General features: G+C 40.0%; 1 protein-coding gene across 7 annotated transcripts in view; it reads right to left on the bottom strand.

The window, feature by feature from the left end:
- The window catches only part of LOC105484141 (transmembrane O-mannosyltransferase targeting cadherins 1), a 286,363-nt gene that overhangs the window by 146,045 nt on the left and 123,762 nt on the right, over positions 1 to 16,556 (bottom strand). For 4 of the 7 annotated variants that reach the window (XM_011745480.3, XM_011745485.3, XM_011745500.3 and 1 more), the window contains 2 exons: positions 14,247 to 14,328; positions 13,329 to 13,432 (listed from right to left, as the gene is read on the bottom strand). The exons of the other annotated variants lie outside the window; for them this stretch is intronic. In XM_011745480.3, coding sequence (XP_011743782.2) covers positions 13,329 to 13,432; positions 14,247 to 14,328 — 186 coding nt within the window. The remainder of the gene's footprint in view (positions 1 to 13,328; positions 13,433 to 14,246; positions 14,329 to 16,556) is intronic. 7 annotated transcript variants of the gene reach the window in all.

Below are 16,556 nucleotides of genomic sequence, written 5' to 3'. Positions count from 1 at the left end.
CAGAGAACTCTTCAGCTACAGAGGACACAGTTTTTGCCCAGGGTTCTCAAGACAGGTGACTCCCCCAGGTCATGTAGGCCGCTGTTTGATACAAAGATTCTGTCATCCAATCTTGTGACCTACCCAATCAGAATTTCTGTGAGATGAATCAGAGAATCTTTATATTAAACATGTTTCCTTGATTGATTCTCATATTCACTCAGGTCTGGTCATCATAGCTCTAAAATACAGAACAGCTTCAGCTTCATTTCGAAAACACATGTTTCTTTTTGAGACAGAGTGTCGCTCTGTCACCCAGGCTGGAGTGCAGTGGCGCAATCTCGGCTCACTGCAACTTCTGCCTCCCGGGTTCAAGCAATTCTGCCCCAGCCTCCCGAGTAGCTGGGACTACAGGCGCACGCCACCACGCCAGGCTAATTTTTGTATTTTTAGTAGAGGCGGGGTTTCACCATGTTTGTTACGCTGGTCTCAAACTTCTGACCTCAGGCAATCCACCCGCTTCAGCCTCCCAAAGTGCTAGGATTACAGGCATGAGCCACCACGCCCAGCCCCAAAAAACATGTTTTAAGAGCCCTTGTAGACATGTTTCAAAGGTTTTGTTAGATGCTCAGTCAAGAACAGAGCAGTTCATTTTACATAGCTCTCTTTAAACACACCATATATTATTTTACAAAAGAAACATTTTAATTCAATGTTCTGAGGTTATTATGAGATAGCCCCATGTTTGGGGCTATAAGGGATGCAACTACAAGGAAGACACAGAGTCCTAGGCTGTAACAATCAAGATCTAAGGTTTTGTGTCTCTTTGAAACCATCAACCAAAATGGAAAGATGAGAAAGAAGCTTCTTTAGAGCGTGGAAGATATTGCGTGCTAGTTTCATCTTGTTATTTCCTATCTTCATCTTTTCCTACAAATAGAAACCTTTGCCTATATTTCTTAACAGCAAAAACAGACCTACCACTTAAGCAAATCTATTCTAGTTGTTTATCCAGGACCAAATCTCATGAAAAAATATGATGCTGAGAGAGAGCCTGTATATCCTTTCACTGAAAATCCTGTGTTATCTCCTTTCTGGATTTGAAAGACAACCATTTTCAATGTGATAAAGGCAATACTTCTTCCATCAAGTATAGACTGCTTTATGTTATCTCCTTCAAACTGGTAAGACAAAACCAATTACTAGGCAGCAAAGCATGGCTGTGGTAGTGGAAATGATATTTCTCCTGCAGGCTCCAGCCCTATGCAGAAGCCATACTTAACTCTGGCTTTTGTTTTTATCCTTAATCCCAGATGTACAAGAGTGGAGGTCAAAGGATCACATTTCTGAAGATACTTATAGAAACAGAAGAGCAAATCTGGAAGCAAATGACACTTTTCGGACAGGACAGGTTATACATAAAATCTATTCTATCACTTTTCAAATGCAAGTCTACAAAAAACATGGAAGCAGAACCTCTGGGCATCTGGACTTCAGAACTTATACTTTAACGTGATTCCCTAGTGTTTTTGAGGCACATTCAGGTTTGACTACCTAGCTGAGATAAATTCTTAAGGCCCCTCATGGCTCTATTCACAGCACAACTTTGAGTGATAATTTACAAGAAGTATCATAAGCACCTATGGTCTTGGGTCTTGAAGAATATTTTCCTTTTTTTTTTTTCAGATGAGAATCAAATTCTAAATTGGCACAATTCTAAGGCGGAGTGCAATAAAATCTTCCCACCACTCAGAATCAGCTGAGCAAAACACAACATGGCAGATTAGAAGAGGCCATTCAAACCAGAGGCAGACAGAGGCTGCAGACAGTGCTGCATCTACAGCATATGCCACTCATGCCTCGCCAGTCACTCATCCTTCTAGCTCATCTGGCGTGGGGTCAAGCCAGGAGCACAGTGCTGGTTCTAGGCCAGTGCCATCCCACAGAGAATGAAAGTATATATAATTTTCAATTTTCTATCAGCTATATTAAAAAGAATAAAATGAAACATAAAGAATTAGTTTCATAAATATATCTTGTTTCAATGAATATACCCAAAATATTATCATTTCAATAGATAATCAATGTAAAAATTATTAATGGGATATTTTACATTTTTTTCTTACTAAGTCTGTGAAGTGTGGTGTGCCTTTACACTTCCAGCACATGTCCATTGAAACTAGCATTTGAAGTGCTAGGTAGTCATATGGGGCCCGCAGCTCCTCTGGCGGACTGCACGGATCTAGACAATCACCTGTCTTCAGGCCCATCCATCCTCCACCTCTGCCCACATTCACTTGTCCTTGGTTTTATCTTTTTGGTTCTAGATTCCTACTCCAAACCCAACTCTCTCCCCTGGGCTGTAGCCCCGCTTCACTGTCAAAATTCCCAACTACCATCCTGATTTGTCATTTTCATCCATCAGTTTTACTGTGTGAATTCTATGCCTACTCACCCTCTTTTACCTCTTGTGAAAACTTCTGACTCTTGTTCCTATAGAAATTCCATGTGGGATAGGACAGATAGAGGGATTTAGATCTATGAGGACAAAATTTTCTTAGTTGTTAAAAAAAGAGCAATTTAATAAAATCTAAATTTAGAACAACTACAAATAAGATAATAGAGCATTCTTTGTGATTAACATAAATACAGTCATTCAGATTTCAAGCTATGAGAAACCAAAGGACAGAGGAGGTAAGTAAGAGAACCAAGCTGACAAAACAGGACTGGGGACAGGTGGGTCCAGGAAAAGAGAGTTCCCATAGTCACCCCTGGCTTATGCCCTCACCACCTTTCTAGAGAACAAATGGAAATAAATATCAGAACCACACTGTATTGTATTTTTATTTTGTCATATATGTAATTGTGCAAGTTAACCAGATATTTCACAATATAAATTCCGTCATTTTCGAGGAAGCATTTCACTGTTTTTATAAAGTTACAAGTAGACAGACCCTTGCAGATGGTTTTGAAGACAGAAAATTGGGCAAAGCATGGGGAATGAGGTGGGACAGTGTGCAATAATAATTACAGTCAACTTTCTGGTGCCCAGAGTGGAATACCAGGTGTGTTACAACCTTCTCAGAAGGGTGGCTACACAGGCTTAATCTTTTCTAAGGATGCTAACTATAACCAAGGTCACCAGTCATTTATTCAACAATGTTCTAAGGATTTATTTTGTATCAGGCTCTGAGCCAAAGCCTCATAAGATCATAAGATAATTGTAAGGGCCATCAGGTAGTTGTCATCCATTGGGCTATAAGCAAAACTATTCAGTACCTCAATCTGCATTTAGAGCATCTTCCTACTTAACTTTCTTTTTTCTTTCTTTTATTTTTTTCTTGAGGAGTCTCAGTCTGTTGCCCAGGCTGAAGTGCAGTGGCACGATATCAGCTCACTGCAACCTCTGCCTCCCAAGGTTCAAGCCACTCTCTCGCCTCAGCCTCCCGAGTAGCTGGGATTACAGATGTGCACCATGATGCCTGGCTAATTTTTGTATTTTTACTAGAGACGGGGTTTCACCATGTTGGCCAGGCTGGTCTCAAACTCCTGACCTCAAGTGATCCACCCACTTCTGCCTCCCAAAGTGCCTGGATTACAGGTGTGAGCCACCACACCCGGCTCCTACCTAACTTTCTGATTTTGACTTCTGTGAACTGTCACCTCTCTTCCTGAGGTGAAACACCTGGGCCTCAGGTCATCCCAGCCATCCACCCTAGACCTGCCCTCTTGAGCAGTTCTCACATTGCAAAATCAACAGGTTTCCTCTCTCAGTGGCAAAGTCAAAGCATTCATTATTTCAGTGACCAGATCATGGTGAAATGTTAAGAAAACATGATCGTATTCAGGAATTCACATGATGGTACAAATAAGTGTGCAGACTAGAAGGGGAAAGCAGTCAGTATAAGTTTTCTAGCAGAGAAACCTTTCTGAAGAAGCAGCACTGATCTGAGCCTTTACGAACAGGTGGGACGTAGACCTGCTAATAGATGTTGTAGGTAAACGGAAAGAATGGAGATCCGCGAGGGCCCAGGATTCTGAGGCATTCAGTTCTGGTGGTTCATAAAATAGGCTTGAAGACCCTTGTTGATATGTGAATAGAGGGGGAGAAAAAGATGTTATCTAAAAAGCTAGACCTGGAATTTCCTTCAGAGAGAAAATGATCTTCAACATTTCTTGTTGTAGTTTCAAAGGAAAACACCACTGTAGGCTGTATCAGACACAAAACTACGTATTCATCCAGTCTGTTTGATTTTCTTCTGAGGCACAAAGGGGGCTACACTTTCCAGCCCCTTTGTATTTGGAGGGGGTACGTGACTACTTCTGGCCTGCAGGTCTGAGCAGAGGTACCGTGGGTCTCTTGAGGCTGAAACACTTGTAAACTGTGTGATGGAATGAATACTCAATGATACTAAAGAATGGTTGGAAATATTTTTTTAGCTACCATGAGAATACTGTGGTTGTATATTTTAAAAGATAGCCATATCTTTTAGAGATATTGTATGCTGAAGTGATGACGACTGAACTGGCACTATAGTTGGGACTAGTTTCCAGACAGTTTGTGGCGGGTCAGGGAAAACAAGAGGGACTGTTAGTGGGTGGGGCTATTGATGGAATAAGATTAAGCATAGTTGATAAATGCTGAAGCTGGGTGATAGGGACAAACATGGAGCTCATTACACTATTCTCTCCGCTTTTGTAATATGTACTTGTAAGTTTCGATATAAGAAGTTAGGGCCCCACTAACTTTCTCTCCCTCTGCTACACTGACTTAGCCATTCCAAATGGCAGGACTATAAAATGCAAGCAGCTCAGAACCCAGAGTCAACCGGCTGGAAGGCAACATCCCTAGAAAGTTACTGGGCCCTCAGCCTTCCTCCTGTAAACAAAAAATTAAACCTTTTCATGTTCAGTCATTTTAATTTCAGAGCTTGCTATTACCTTAGCATAGCCTCGTCTCACCTAGGTGAGGCATAGGTGTGTGAGATTTTGGAGATAGTCTCGGGTGGCCTGTACTGTCTAGGGCTATGTAAGAAATTATTAGGAATTTGGACAAAGGAGGAACAGAAAATGAAGAACAAAAAAGGAGAGAGGTAAGGCTAAGGAAATAACTAAAGCAAAAAAACTTGCCAAAAAATAAAAAATAAAAAATGAGCCATCAAGAATTCCCCAGTGGAAGAGATGCTGGAGGATTTTGTGCAAGATGATTAATGTAAGTTACCTGTGGCATGGTTCTGTGATGTAACTCTGCTCTTTGTCTCCAGATTTCTCTAAAGTCCCTTGAACACAAATGCCTTATATGAGTGGTACTGTAGGAGATATGAATGTGAAAGGTCTATGCCTTCCTGTAAATTGGCTGGCACAAGAAAAGGAAATGAGAGTGGCCATGGTCTGTGTAACAGGCACCAGATGTAGAGTTTAGCAGGAAAGGGAAACTTTCTGGTGCCCAGAGTGGAATACCAGGTGTGTTACAACCTTCTCAGAAGGGTGGCTCCACAAGGCTTAATCTTTTCTAAGGACGCTAACTATAACCAAGGTCCCCAGTCATTTATTCAACAATGTTCTAAGGATTTATTTTGTATCAGACTCTGAGCCAAAGCCTCGTAAGATCATAAGATAATTGTAAGGGCCATCAGGTAGTTGTAGCAGGAAAGGGAAAATGGAATGGGAGATGTCCCATGAGAATATAAGGTTCTAGGGAAGCACATAAAACCGGAGGAGGGCAATGAACATTCAAGCAAGTGGGAAAGGATTTAAGCCAGTTTTCTTTAAATCTCAAAGAAGAAGGCCCAAGATGATATTGGGGTTCCATAATTGCATGCATTTTAAGCCTATCACTGCACTGTGTGGGTCATTCTCATGACAGAGTAGAGTTACCATCTCCATACCAGGGTGCATAAAAGCACATGCAGCTGAAAATGTCTTAATGACAAAAAGCAAAACAAGGATATATCCAGAGGTAGTAGGGCAAAGTGGCCTTCAGAAACAAAAAGGTAAAGGTAGTTTGATGTTCCTAGAAGCAGCAGGCCTATGACAGCAGAGTCAATCATGCATTCATCCATCAAACAGTAAACAATTATCATGGCTCTGTCCTGTGCTCAGCACTGTAAAACCTGCCAAAGACACAAAGAAAGATAAGATATGGTTCCTGCCCCTGAGAAATTCACATTTAAATGGGACGGAAAATTTGGGGAATAGCCTATAACAATAAAGTGTAATGAGATAGAACAAAAATATATCTTCACTGGGTGCAGTGGTTCACGCCTGTAATCCCAGCATTTTGGGAGGCCGAGGAGGGCAGATCACCTGAAGTCAGGAGTTCAAGACCAGCCTGGCCAACACGGTGAAACCCCATTTCTACTAAAAATACAAAAATTAGCTGGGCATGGTGGTATACACGTGTAATCCCAGCTACTCGGGAGGCTGAGACAGGAGAATTGCTTGAACCCAGAAGGCAGAGGTTGCAGTGAGCCAAGATCTTGCCACTGCACTCCAGCCTGGGTGACAGAGTGAAACTCTGTTTCAAAAAAAAAAAAAAAAAAAAAAAAAAAAGTGGCAATGGCCAGATCCCTTACTCTTCATGGATCCTAATGGGTGTAGGAAACCACTGACCTTCTAAATATTAATCCAGCTAGAAATATCATTTGAAAATGACATGGAGGACCTGAGGAGAGTAAACTGTGAGGACAGAGACAAATTAAGAAGCTATTTCAGGAACACAGGCCAGAGACCATGAGGGCCTTCAGGAAGATGGTGGCAGTGGGGATGGAGATAACTGCATGAATTTCAGCGATTAGGAAGAGCAGTCACAGGACGAGGGGACTGCTTGGATGAGAGGAAAGAAAGAAAGGAAGTAGTCATCACCAATCATGACTGACAGGTTGTGTGTTATGGACAACTAAATGGACAATTGGGCCTTGGGGAACTTGCTTATCAAAAGAAAGTTGTGTGATAAAGATACAATGTCTCCTTTGTTCTTTAGTTTCTAATTATATGGTTCTTCTCAAGTGGAAAGTAGAAACATTTACAATTCAACTTCATGCCACTAAATGATTCACACAATCTCAATTAATTACAGGTTGGAAAAGTTACTGGTCAGTCACAAAGAACTGACTGACAGCTAATACATCTGAATGTCTGGGTTAAAAAGGAAAGGTAAAAGATTAAGGGCCTTGTCACCAGTGTATCCTGAATATTCCATCATTGGAATAATGATGATCCAACTCTGTAAGGAATCTACCTTACGTCTTGATATACCCAATGGTCAAGAATAAAAAGTCAAATTCTAAATGGCTTCCAAATTGCTTCCAAATTCCAAATCAACTGTATCAAAGTAAAATTTTTTAAATATTAAAAACATAATCTTCATACAAATATACAGCACAAACTAAAGGTTTGCGTAACTCATAAACGTGGGAAAAAGATACTTGACCAAGAGAGTTCAGAAAAGAATTCGCGTTAGGCAAAGCCTTCTTAGATATAGAAGATATATATCTTAGAAACAACAAAAATAAAATGGACTTCATCAAAATAAAAAACTTTCATGCTTCAAAGGACATCATCAAGTAAGTGAAATGACAATATACAGAAAGAAAGAGAATGTGTTTATGAATTATAGATCAGATAAGGGACTTGTATCTTGAATATACTAAGAAAAATGTTACAACTTGGAAATAAAAAGACAAACAACCCAAGTAAAAAGTGAATAAAGGATCTCCAACTTTTCTCCAAAGAAGACAGCAAAAGAATCAGTATGTACATGAGGAGATGCTCAACATCATTAGCCACCAGCTAAATATAAATAAATCAAAACCACAGTGACATACCATTCCCTACCCATTTGTATGGCTATAATAAAACACACTGTCAAAAAGACAAATGTTGGTGAAAATATAGAGATTCTGGAATCCTCACGTACTGCTGGTAGGAATGTAAAATAGTGCAGTTGCTTTGGTAAATATTCTGTCAGTTCCTCGAAAAGTGAAACATAAAGTTAACATTTATAATCCAGCAATTCCACTCCTAGGTACACACTCAAGAGAAATGAAAACATACATCTACACAAAAACTTGTATATGAATGTTCATAGCACCATTATTTGTAATAGCCAAAAAGACGAAACAACCCAAATGCCCATTTTTATGAAAAAAAATGAGATGTATGATATAGCCATATAATGGAATGCTACTGGGGAATAAAAAGGAGTCAAGTATTGACATATACTACAACATGGATGAATCTTGATAACCTGTAAATGAAAGAAGCCAGTCACAAACTTCCACCTATTATATGATTCTATTTATTTTATTTTATTTTATTTTGATGGAGTGTTGCTCTGTCACCAGGCTAGAGTGCAGTGGCACGATCTCGGCTCACTACAACTTCCGCCTGCCAGGGTCAAGCAATTCTCCTGCCTCAGCTTCCTGAGTAGCTGGGATTACAGGCATGAGCCACCACACCCGGCTAATTTTTGTATTTTTAGTAGAGACAGGTTTTCTCCATGTTGGCCAGGATGGTCTCTATCTCCATCTCCTGACCTCATGATCTGCCCTCCTCAGCCTCCCAAAGTGCTGGGATTACAGGCGTCAGCCACCTTGCCCGTCCATACGATTCCATTCCTACATACACGTTCAGAATAGGTAAATCTACAGAGACAGAAAGTAGACCAGTGGTTGGTGGTCTATTATAAAATAAATATATACACATATACAAGTTGAATTTAAAAAATTGGGATTTTTGCAGTCTTCATGAAACAATGTAGGGGAATGAGACTGGCAAATCAGTAACAATTTTCTTTCCAATGTGATGCAAAGCAATAAAACTAATATTTTAAGTTTTATTTTTTCCACTAGAGAGGAAAGAAATAATCACACCTATCAGGTTTCTGTACATTAAATTCTAAGACGACAAAGTTGTAAAATACAGTAAGCAGCAAATAATAAGCCTACCAATGTCGCATTCTTCTCAGTTTGTCACCTTATGTTCTACATTACTGTGAATGTCACATAATCTTTGTTTGTTTTGTTCCCATGTCTTAGAAATTTTGCTTAACAAAGGTATTTCATAAGCATACCACAATGATTTTGAAGCTCAGTGTAAACAGAAAATGACAGCGTATTCCCTCCGAGTTAAACACACAGAAATAGATAATGTAAAAGAGTGAATCTCACAAGTAAAATCATTTGAAACAAAGAAGGCTTGACCAAGCTACTCTTAAAAGTTATAGGATTTTTAAAAATTACATGTCATTAATAACCCTAACAGCTACTAAATGGAAAAAGAAAAGCTAAACTGAAAACTCTCACCTGATAATAACTTATTATACCTACTTTAAAATAAGAAACAATACTTGCAAGACAGAAGCACAAATGCTACTGAAAGATGTGCAAAGTTCCTAAATTCAGTAAAAGAGATGAAACATCAAGGAGCCAGACTGTCAAAACCACATGACAAGCACCTGGTTACTCAAAACAGACTGCAGACACCCAGCCAAATCACAGCTAAACTGCACAGCTGCTAAGAAGGAAAGAAAAGCCAATGCAACTAGGAAACAGACCAAGATAGTCCACTTTAAGAATCACCAGCCTACGACAGGACAAAGAACTATGCAAGTTGAGTAGGAACTTTACTTGGGAAAAGAATTAGAGACCATTTTCTAGGTGCTCAAAAGAGTCAATTCTAATGTGGCCATCTCAGATGAATGAGTAAAGCCATTCATAACAAATGTCAGTGAAATATCCCCGGTTATATACATATATATATATACACACAAACACACACATACACACACACACACACACACACACAATTTTATTTATTTATTTATTTTTAAAGACAGAGTCTCGCTCTGTCGCCCAGGCTGGAGTGGTGCAATCTCAGCTCACTGCAACCTCTGCCTCCCCGTTCAAGCAATTCTCCTGCTTCAGCCTCCCAAGTAGCTGGGATTATAGGCGCCTGCCACCATGCCTGGTTAATTTTTGTATTTTTAATAGAGACGGGTTTTCACCATGTTGGCCAGGCTGATATTTTGTATTTGAAACACAAGAACAGAAAGATATTTTTCAAAAGAAAGGAAAGGAAGAATATAAAGATATGGGTATTAGGATATTCTATTCCATCACTTTTTATTAATTGAACTGCCTGAGTTACAGTCGCTTGCATGGACTGATTCACAGACAGAAAGTCCTGGACAAAATATGTAGCAGATCCCTTTGAAAAGTATATATATGCCTTGGAAGTGAAAGGCAGAATCTAGCAAATGGCTCAAGGTACTAATTTTGCCACAGGTTCCACCAAAGAATTGTTTTTTTTTTTTCCTACCAGCAGGGATAAAAAACCCCACCATCTAATGCCCCTGACCCCTAAGATGTTACAGCTAGGAGAGCTGTGAGTCAGATATCAATGGCTACCTTTTCCTAACACCAAGGACCTTGGGACAAGCACTTGTTTACTTACGACATGAGATAGGAATAAAATAATTGCTTGGTGAGTTGACAGCAGTATGCTCTCGTTCTCCTCCGTCTGTCTCTTTTTAACTGTACCTCTTAGTGTTTGGAGACTGGTAAGCTCAGGGAACAGGCTACGTCTAACTACAAAGATAAGTATGAATGCTCAAATTCAGGAGACAAGAAGTCTTGGAGTGAAACCAACCCAAAGCTAAAAGAAACGTAGCCACTATGCAAGAATATATGGCAAAATTGGTTTTTCTCTTATAGACAAAGGTAGTTATTTAAGGAGCTACAGAACACAAGACAATATATTAGTGAGCTGGCACAGCTAAAAATATCTGGACAAGCAGCCCTGGAGATTTTGAAGGCCAGGGAGAGATACCTAAAAATGGTGAGTAGATTGCAACATTAACAAAAAGCTGGGCTAGAGAAGTCAAGCTTAATTAAAGGATATATTAAACAAGAATTTTTAAAACATAAGATATAAACAACAATTTATAAAGGTTCTACACTGCTGAGAAGGAGTAAGCCAACACCAGAAGCTGGATATCACATTATTTCTGAGAGCATATTCAAGATTACTTTAATACAAATACATGTTGGAAGTAATGAAAACAAACGTGATATAGTTTTTATTATAAAAATGTGATAATCATATTGGGAGATAGCTTTTTAAAATGGGAAATAAAGAAAATAAAGAAAGAGAAGAAAATACTAGAAATAATTTTAAAAAGCATAGAAGGCAAAGAAAGTAGTAGAAATTTATTAATTCCAACATAGAAGTTAATTGATGATATAAAGGAAAAATCACTGGCAAACATAAAAACAAAATCTAGGCTGGGCGTGGTGGTTCACACCTGTAATCCCAGCACTTTGGGAGGCTGGGGCAGGTGGGTCAACTGAGGTCAGAAGTTCGAGGACTGCCTGGCCAACATGACGAAAATCCCTCTCTCTCTGCTAAAAATACAAAAATTAGCCGGGCATGGTGGCGTGTGCCTGTAGTCCCAGCTACTTGCTACTCTGAGGCAAGAGAATCACTTGAACCAGGGAGGCGGAGGTTGCAGTGAGCCAAGATCACGCCACTGCACTCCAGACTGGGAGACAGAGTGAGACTCCATCTCAAAAATACAAAAACAAGAACAAAAAACAAAAAACAAAATCTAGCAATCTGTTGTCCCTAAGAGATACAAATAAACTAAAATATAAATGCCCCATAGATCAATATTTAAAATTTATAATTTCTCTGCAAATACAAAACAAAGTGAAGGTTACTATCATTAAAATGATATTAGATAACATTAAAGGTATGTAAAACTATGAACATTTTAGAAGAGTGCATCTTAATTTTTTATATTTTTAATTGTTTATAGTCCCCAGGTCTTTTATTTATTTTTTGACCTCTATTACAACACAAATTCATAAGGGACAGGTTCCAGCAGGGCAGGCTCCATTCCACTCATTCACAAAGTGTGCTTCTCTGCCTTCCTTCTTCTTCTGATCATTTTCTTTCATGCATTTCAGGAAGCTATCTCGGCTCTTAGAGTGCTTAATACGCACATTAAATCTCTTGGCAAGAATCTTGCCCTGAACTTGTTTATAACAAAGCCAACAGCAGCTGGGTAACATTGTAGACTCTTCCAGTTTTGCCATGGAAACATTTGTGGGGCCTTCCTTTTTGAACAGAACCCATTCCCTTGATGTCAACAATATCACCTTTCTTATAGATCTGCATGTATGTGGCCAAAGGAACAACTCCATGTTTGCTAAAAGGCCTAGAGAACATCTATGGGATGCCTCTCCTCTTTTTCTTTGTGTTCCTCATCACAGCAAATTATTAGAAGATGGTGGTTCCAGCCGAAAGAAAGGCATCCCAATTCTTAAAACATTATAGCAACAATATATTCTGAAGGAAGGTATTAAAACTGTCAAATATAATTACATCTGAAAACCTCAGCTATACATCACAGCAAATAAAACAGTTAAGGGCTTAAAATCCTATTCAGTGAATCAGAGCCACTGACCAGCATTACTTCTTGACCCAAACCCCTCAGAACTCTTAAGGACAAATGGAGTGATTAGCTGTATCTTAGCAAAAACTGTTGTTCATTTCTATTTGTCACTTCCAACCACCCCACTTATTTTATCTTACAAATGGTTATGATATCCAGTCAACCTCTGTACACTTCTCTGCACATTGTTCTGTAACATTCAACATATGTATCAATCAATAGATAGTTATTTTTGATAAGTGACTGCTATGGTTTAGATACGGTTTATCTGTCCCCACCAAATCTCATAGCGAAATGTAATCTCCAGTGTGGTAGTGTGGAGGCCTAGTGGGAGGTGCTTGGGTGAGGAGGGCAGAACCCTTATATTAGATTAATCCCTTTCCTTGGAGGTAACTTCTTGCTCTATTAGTTCCCACAAAAGCCAGTTGCTAAAAAGCCAGTTGGCACCTCTGCTCTCTCTCTTGCTTCCTCTCTCTCTATGTCATAGCTGCACACGGTCAGCTCACCATCATCTTCCGCCATGAACGGAAGCAGCCTGAGCCCTCACCAGATGTCTAATCTTAACTTTCCAGCCATCAGAATAGTGGGCCAAATAAACGCTTTTCTTTATAAATTACCTAGTCTCAGTTAGTTTTTTATAGCAACCAAAAATAAACTAAGACAGTATCCAGTTAAATATTTGTTGAATAAACAAATATACACCAAAGGAAACAACAGCAATAATACTGCCAAAACAGCTTTATTTATTGAAAACAATTTCAAATGTATAGTTTCTTTTCTCCCCACATGAAGGATAGACCACAATCCTCAATATGCAAAGTCAGCCTGTAATTTAAGATTACTCAAAATTATCTAATAAATACCAGGTTTTTAAAAAAGTACTTATACTAACCTTGTAAGAATGTAAGGCGAAAATGAAGCTGGATTATCCTGCTCTGAAAAGAGGGGCATAGATCCTCCCATTATCCACAGACGGAAGTACAAAATGACAAGCACCTTCAGAGAATAAGAAGATTCAGTGAGATTGCCACCAATAATCTCCACCCTTTTTTCATGTGCATTCTGTTCCTCTAACAGGGAATGAAGTCAGTCGCCCCTCCCCTTAAATCTGAGTTAGTCTTGTGGCTGGCTTGTATTGATCAACAGAACATGCAGAAGGTACCTTATGTCACATCTGGACCTAATCTTTGGGAGGTGCAGCAACTTTTAGTTTATTCTTTTAGAAACCAGCTGCCATGTGACAAGGAAGTCTTGACTACCCTTCTGGAAAAAGAACCCACAGGGAGAGGCCCTCGGGGATGAGATACCACGTAGAGGAGAACCGAGATGACCTGGCTCAGATGATAGCTGAATAAACTTGATTGAGTAACCTCAGCCCCAAATCATGATGATCAGAAGACCCGAAAAGCTGAATACTGCCCAAACTAAAGCAGATAGGACCAACATAGGGTTATTATATTTAAGCCACTAAAGCTCGGGGTGGTTTGTTATGTGGCAATAGAAAACCGATACAGCCAGGATTGCACTGCCTCCTCTTGAGACAACTCAGTCTCAGCATCTTGAAAAGGACTCATAGAATACTGTAGTTCACATTGTCCACATCATCAAATCCACATATCCCTGGAATGCTTTCATATATACCTTTGGATGCTTTGTAACATTATGGCATGCCAACTGTTTGATCCCAGTATCATGATGTCAGAGTCTATTGCTGACTCTATTAAATAATTTGAATTACATCTTTGAGCTGAGATAGAGTGAAAACACTCCTTATCAGATATTTCAAAAGTATATATATATATATACTTACATAACTTAGGACCAAAATGGCCCTTTTTAAAAATGGTCTCATGGTAAGCAGGAAATTTCTATTGCTGCTTGCTCTCAGATACCTAAAAAGGGAAAGAAAAAAAATCTTAGGTAAGTGTGTCTACCAGACACAATGTTCTCCTTTCAAGGCAAAGACACTGCAGCTCTGAAGAAGGCTGCAGAGAACAATGCTGAGAGCAGGGCCTCTGCAGCCAGAACACCTGGGTTTCAATTCCCAGTTCTGCTGCTGCTAAGAGCCCGGGAGACCTCGGGCAAGTTTCTGAACCTCTTTGCACATCTATTTTACTCACTTAGAAAAGGGAGACAATAATAATATCTACCTCACAGGAAAGTTGGGAGGAATAAATGAGATAATATCTAGAACAGGACTTAGCTTTGTTAGCTATGAATATTACTATCCCATCGAATCCCAAATAACCTTGTCATTTTGAAAATGATACAGTTACACTGGTATAATCTTAAACAAAATAAGAGTTTATTTACCTACTTAATATAATTTGGAGGCTCCAATGTCTTCCACCCACAAAATACCTCACAATCTCTTACCTCTAAAAATAGAAGATGCCAAGGTTATAGGAGGTTAAGTTATTTATTTATTTATTTATTTATTTATTTATTTATTTATTGAGACGGAGTTTCGCTCTTGTCACCCAGGCTGGAGTACTATGGTGTGATCTCGGCTCACTGCAACCTCCACCTCCTGGGTTCAAGCGATTCTCATGCCTCAGCCTCCCGAGTAGTTGGGGTTACAGGCACCTGCCACCACGCCCAGCTAATTTTTGTATTTTTAGTGCAGACGGGGTTTCACCGTGTTGGCCAGGCTGGTCTTGAACTCCTGACCTCAGTTGATCCACCCACCTCAGCCTCCCAGAGTGTTGGGATTACGGGCGTGAGCCACTGCACCCAGTCAGTTAAGTAATTTTTTTAAGGCAACAAAGTTCTGAGTATCTGTGTTAGGATTACAGCTCACTGGTATTCAGCGAATAATTTTCTCACCTGCCTGTGGTTCTTGGAACCAAACTAGGTTACAAGAATGTCAGCTTCTAGAGGGGCAGGAACCTGTGTGGATCCTGCCCTGCTGCAGCTTACTCAGTCATAGAAAGTGGGAGCTCTGGATATCTACATATAAGACATGTGGTTGGCTGGTTTTTTTTAAAAAAAAATATGATGATGAAAGGGAATCAAGAGAAGCTATTAACAAGCCCCAAATGAAAACATAAAATAAGTCTTAAGTCATTTTCACCTACGTGCAAAATTCTTCACGGAAAATACAGAGTGGAGGGGGAAAAGAAAAGTCTAATCAAATCACATAAACCGCAAGCATTTCCCACCTCATCCTTATTTCCTCTACCCCCTTTCATTGTTTTTTCCTCTTTTTTCAATCCAATTTTTCCTCAAAGCGGTTTTCCCCTACAAAATTTGCATTAAAATCTGCATGAGGTCTCTTCACACAAAGGGAATGTTCTATAAGGGGGAAATCATTCTGTAAAACCAGAGTGGGTTAATATCTCACAAAGAAATGTCTATCCACCTTGAGGATTGCTTACAATGGCCGGGCGAGGTGGCTCACGCCTGTAATCCCAGCACTTTGGGAGGCCGAGGCGGGCAGATCACGAGGTCGGGAGTTCGAGACCAGCCTGGCCAATATGGTGAAACCCCGTCTCTATTAAAAATACTCAAATTAGCCAGGTGTGGTGGCAGACACCTGTAGTCCCAGCTACTCAGAAGGCTGAGGCAGAAGAACCCCTTGAACCAGGGAGGCGGAGGTTGCAGTGAGCCGAGATCGCGCCACTGCACTCCAGCTTGGGGGACAGAGCGAGATTCCATCTCAAAAATAAAAAGAGAATTGCTTACAAACACATGTGGCTCCTCTGCTTTGTAACAAATGGCACTGTGAGGAGGTGACAGCCTCACACTTCCTTCTCACCTCCCTTTTCCTCTGCCTGGTCCGAAAAGAGCTGTGGAAGTGATATGTGCTCAGATCTGGCCATTCAAGTATTTAATGAATGGAGAAAACGAGGAGTCCAAAAAACACAAAAGAGAGTTGGCTTTTAGCAAGCTCTGGACTGGATCCATCCTCAAGCACTGCATTTAAATCCCTTTCATCTTCCTTAGCTGCCAACAGAGAGCTTGACAAGGAAGAAGGCCAAGGATACTGTCAGCTCTCACAAGCCACGGGGACAGCTACTGCCCCAAAATGGGCTTTAGGGGGTCCACTGCTTCCTGAAATTGTGCACAAGATTTTATGTGTATTTTTCTGAGGCAAACTCCTTGACTTTGATCTTCATTG

This window comes from Macaca nemestrina, chromosome 10, assembly GCF_043159975.1.
Source record: "Macaca nemestrina isolate mMacNem1 chromosome 10, mMacNem.hap1, whole genome shotgun sequence".
Classification (NCBI taxonomy): Eukaryota; Metazoa; Chordata; class Mammalia; order Primates; family Cercopithecidae; genus Macaca; species Macaca nemestrina.
Note: the sequence above shows the minus strand (reverse complement) of the source record. Positions and strands in the feature narration are given on the sequence as shown.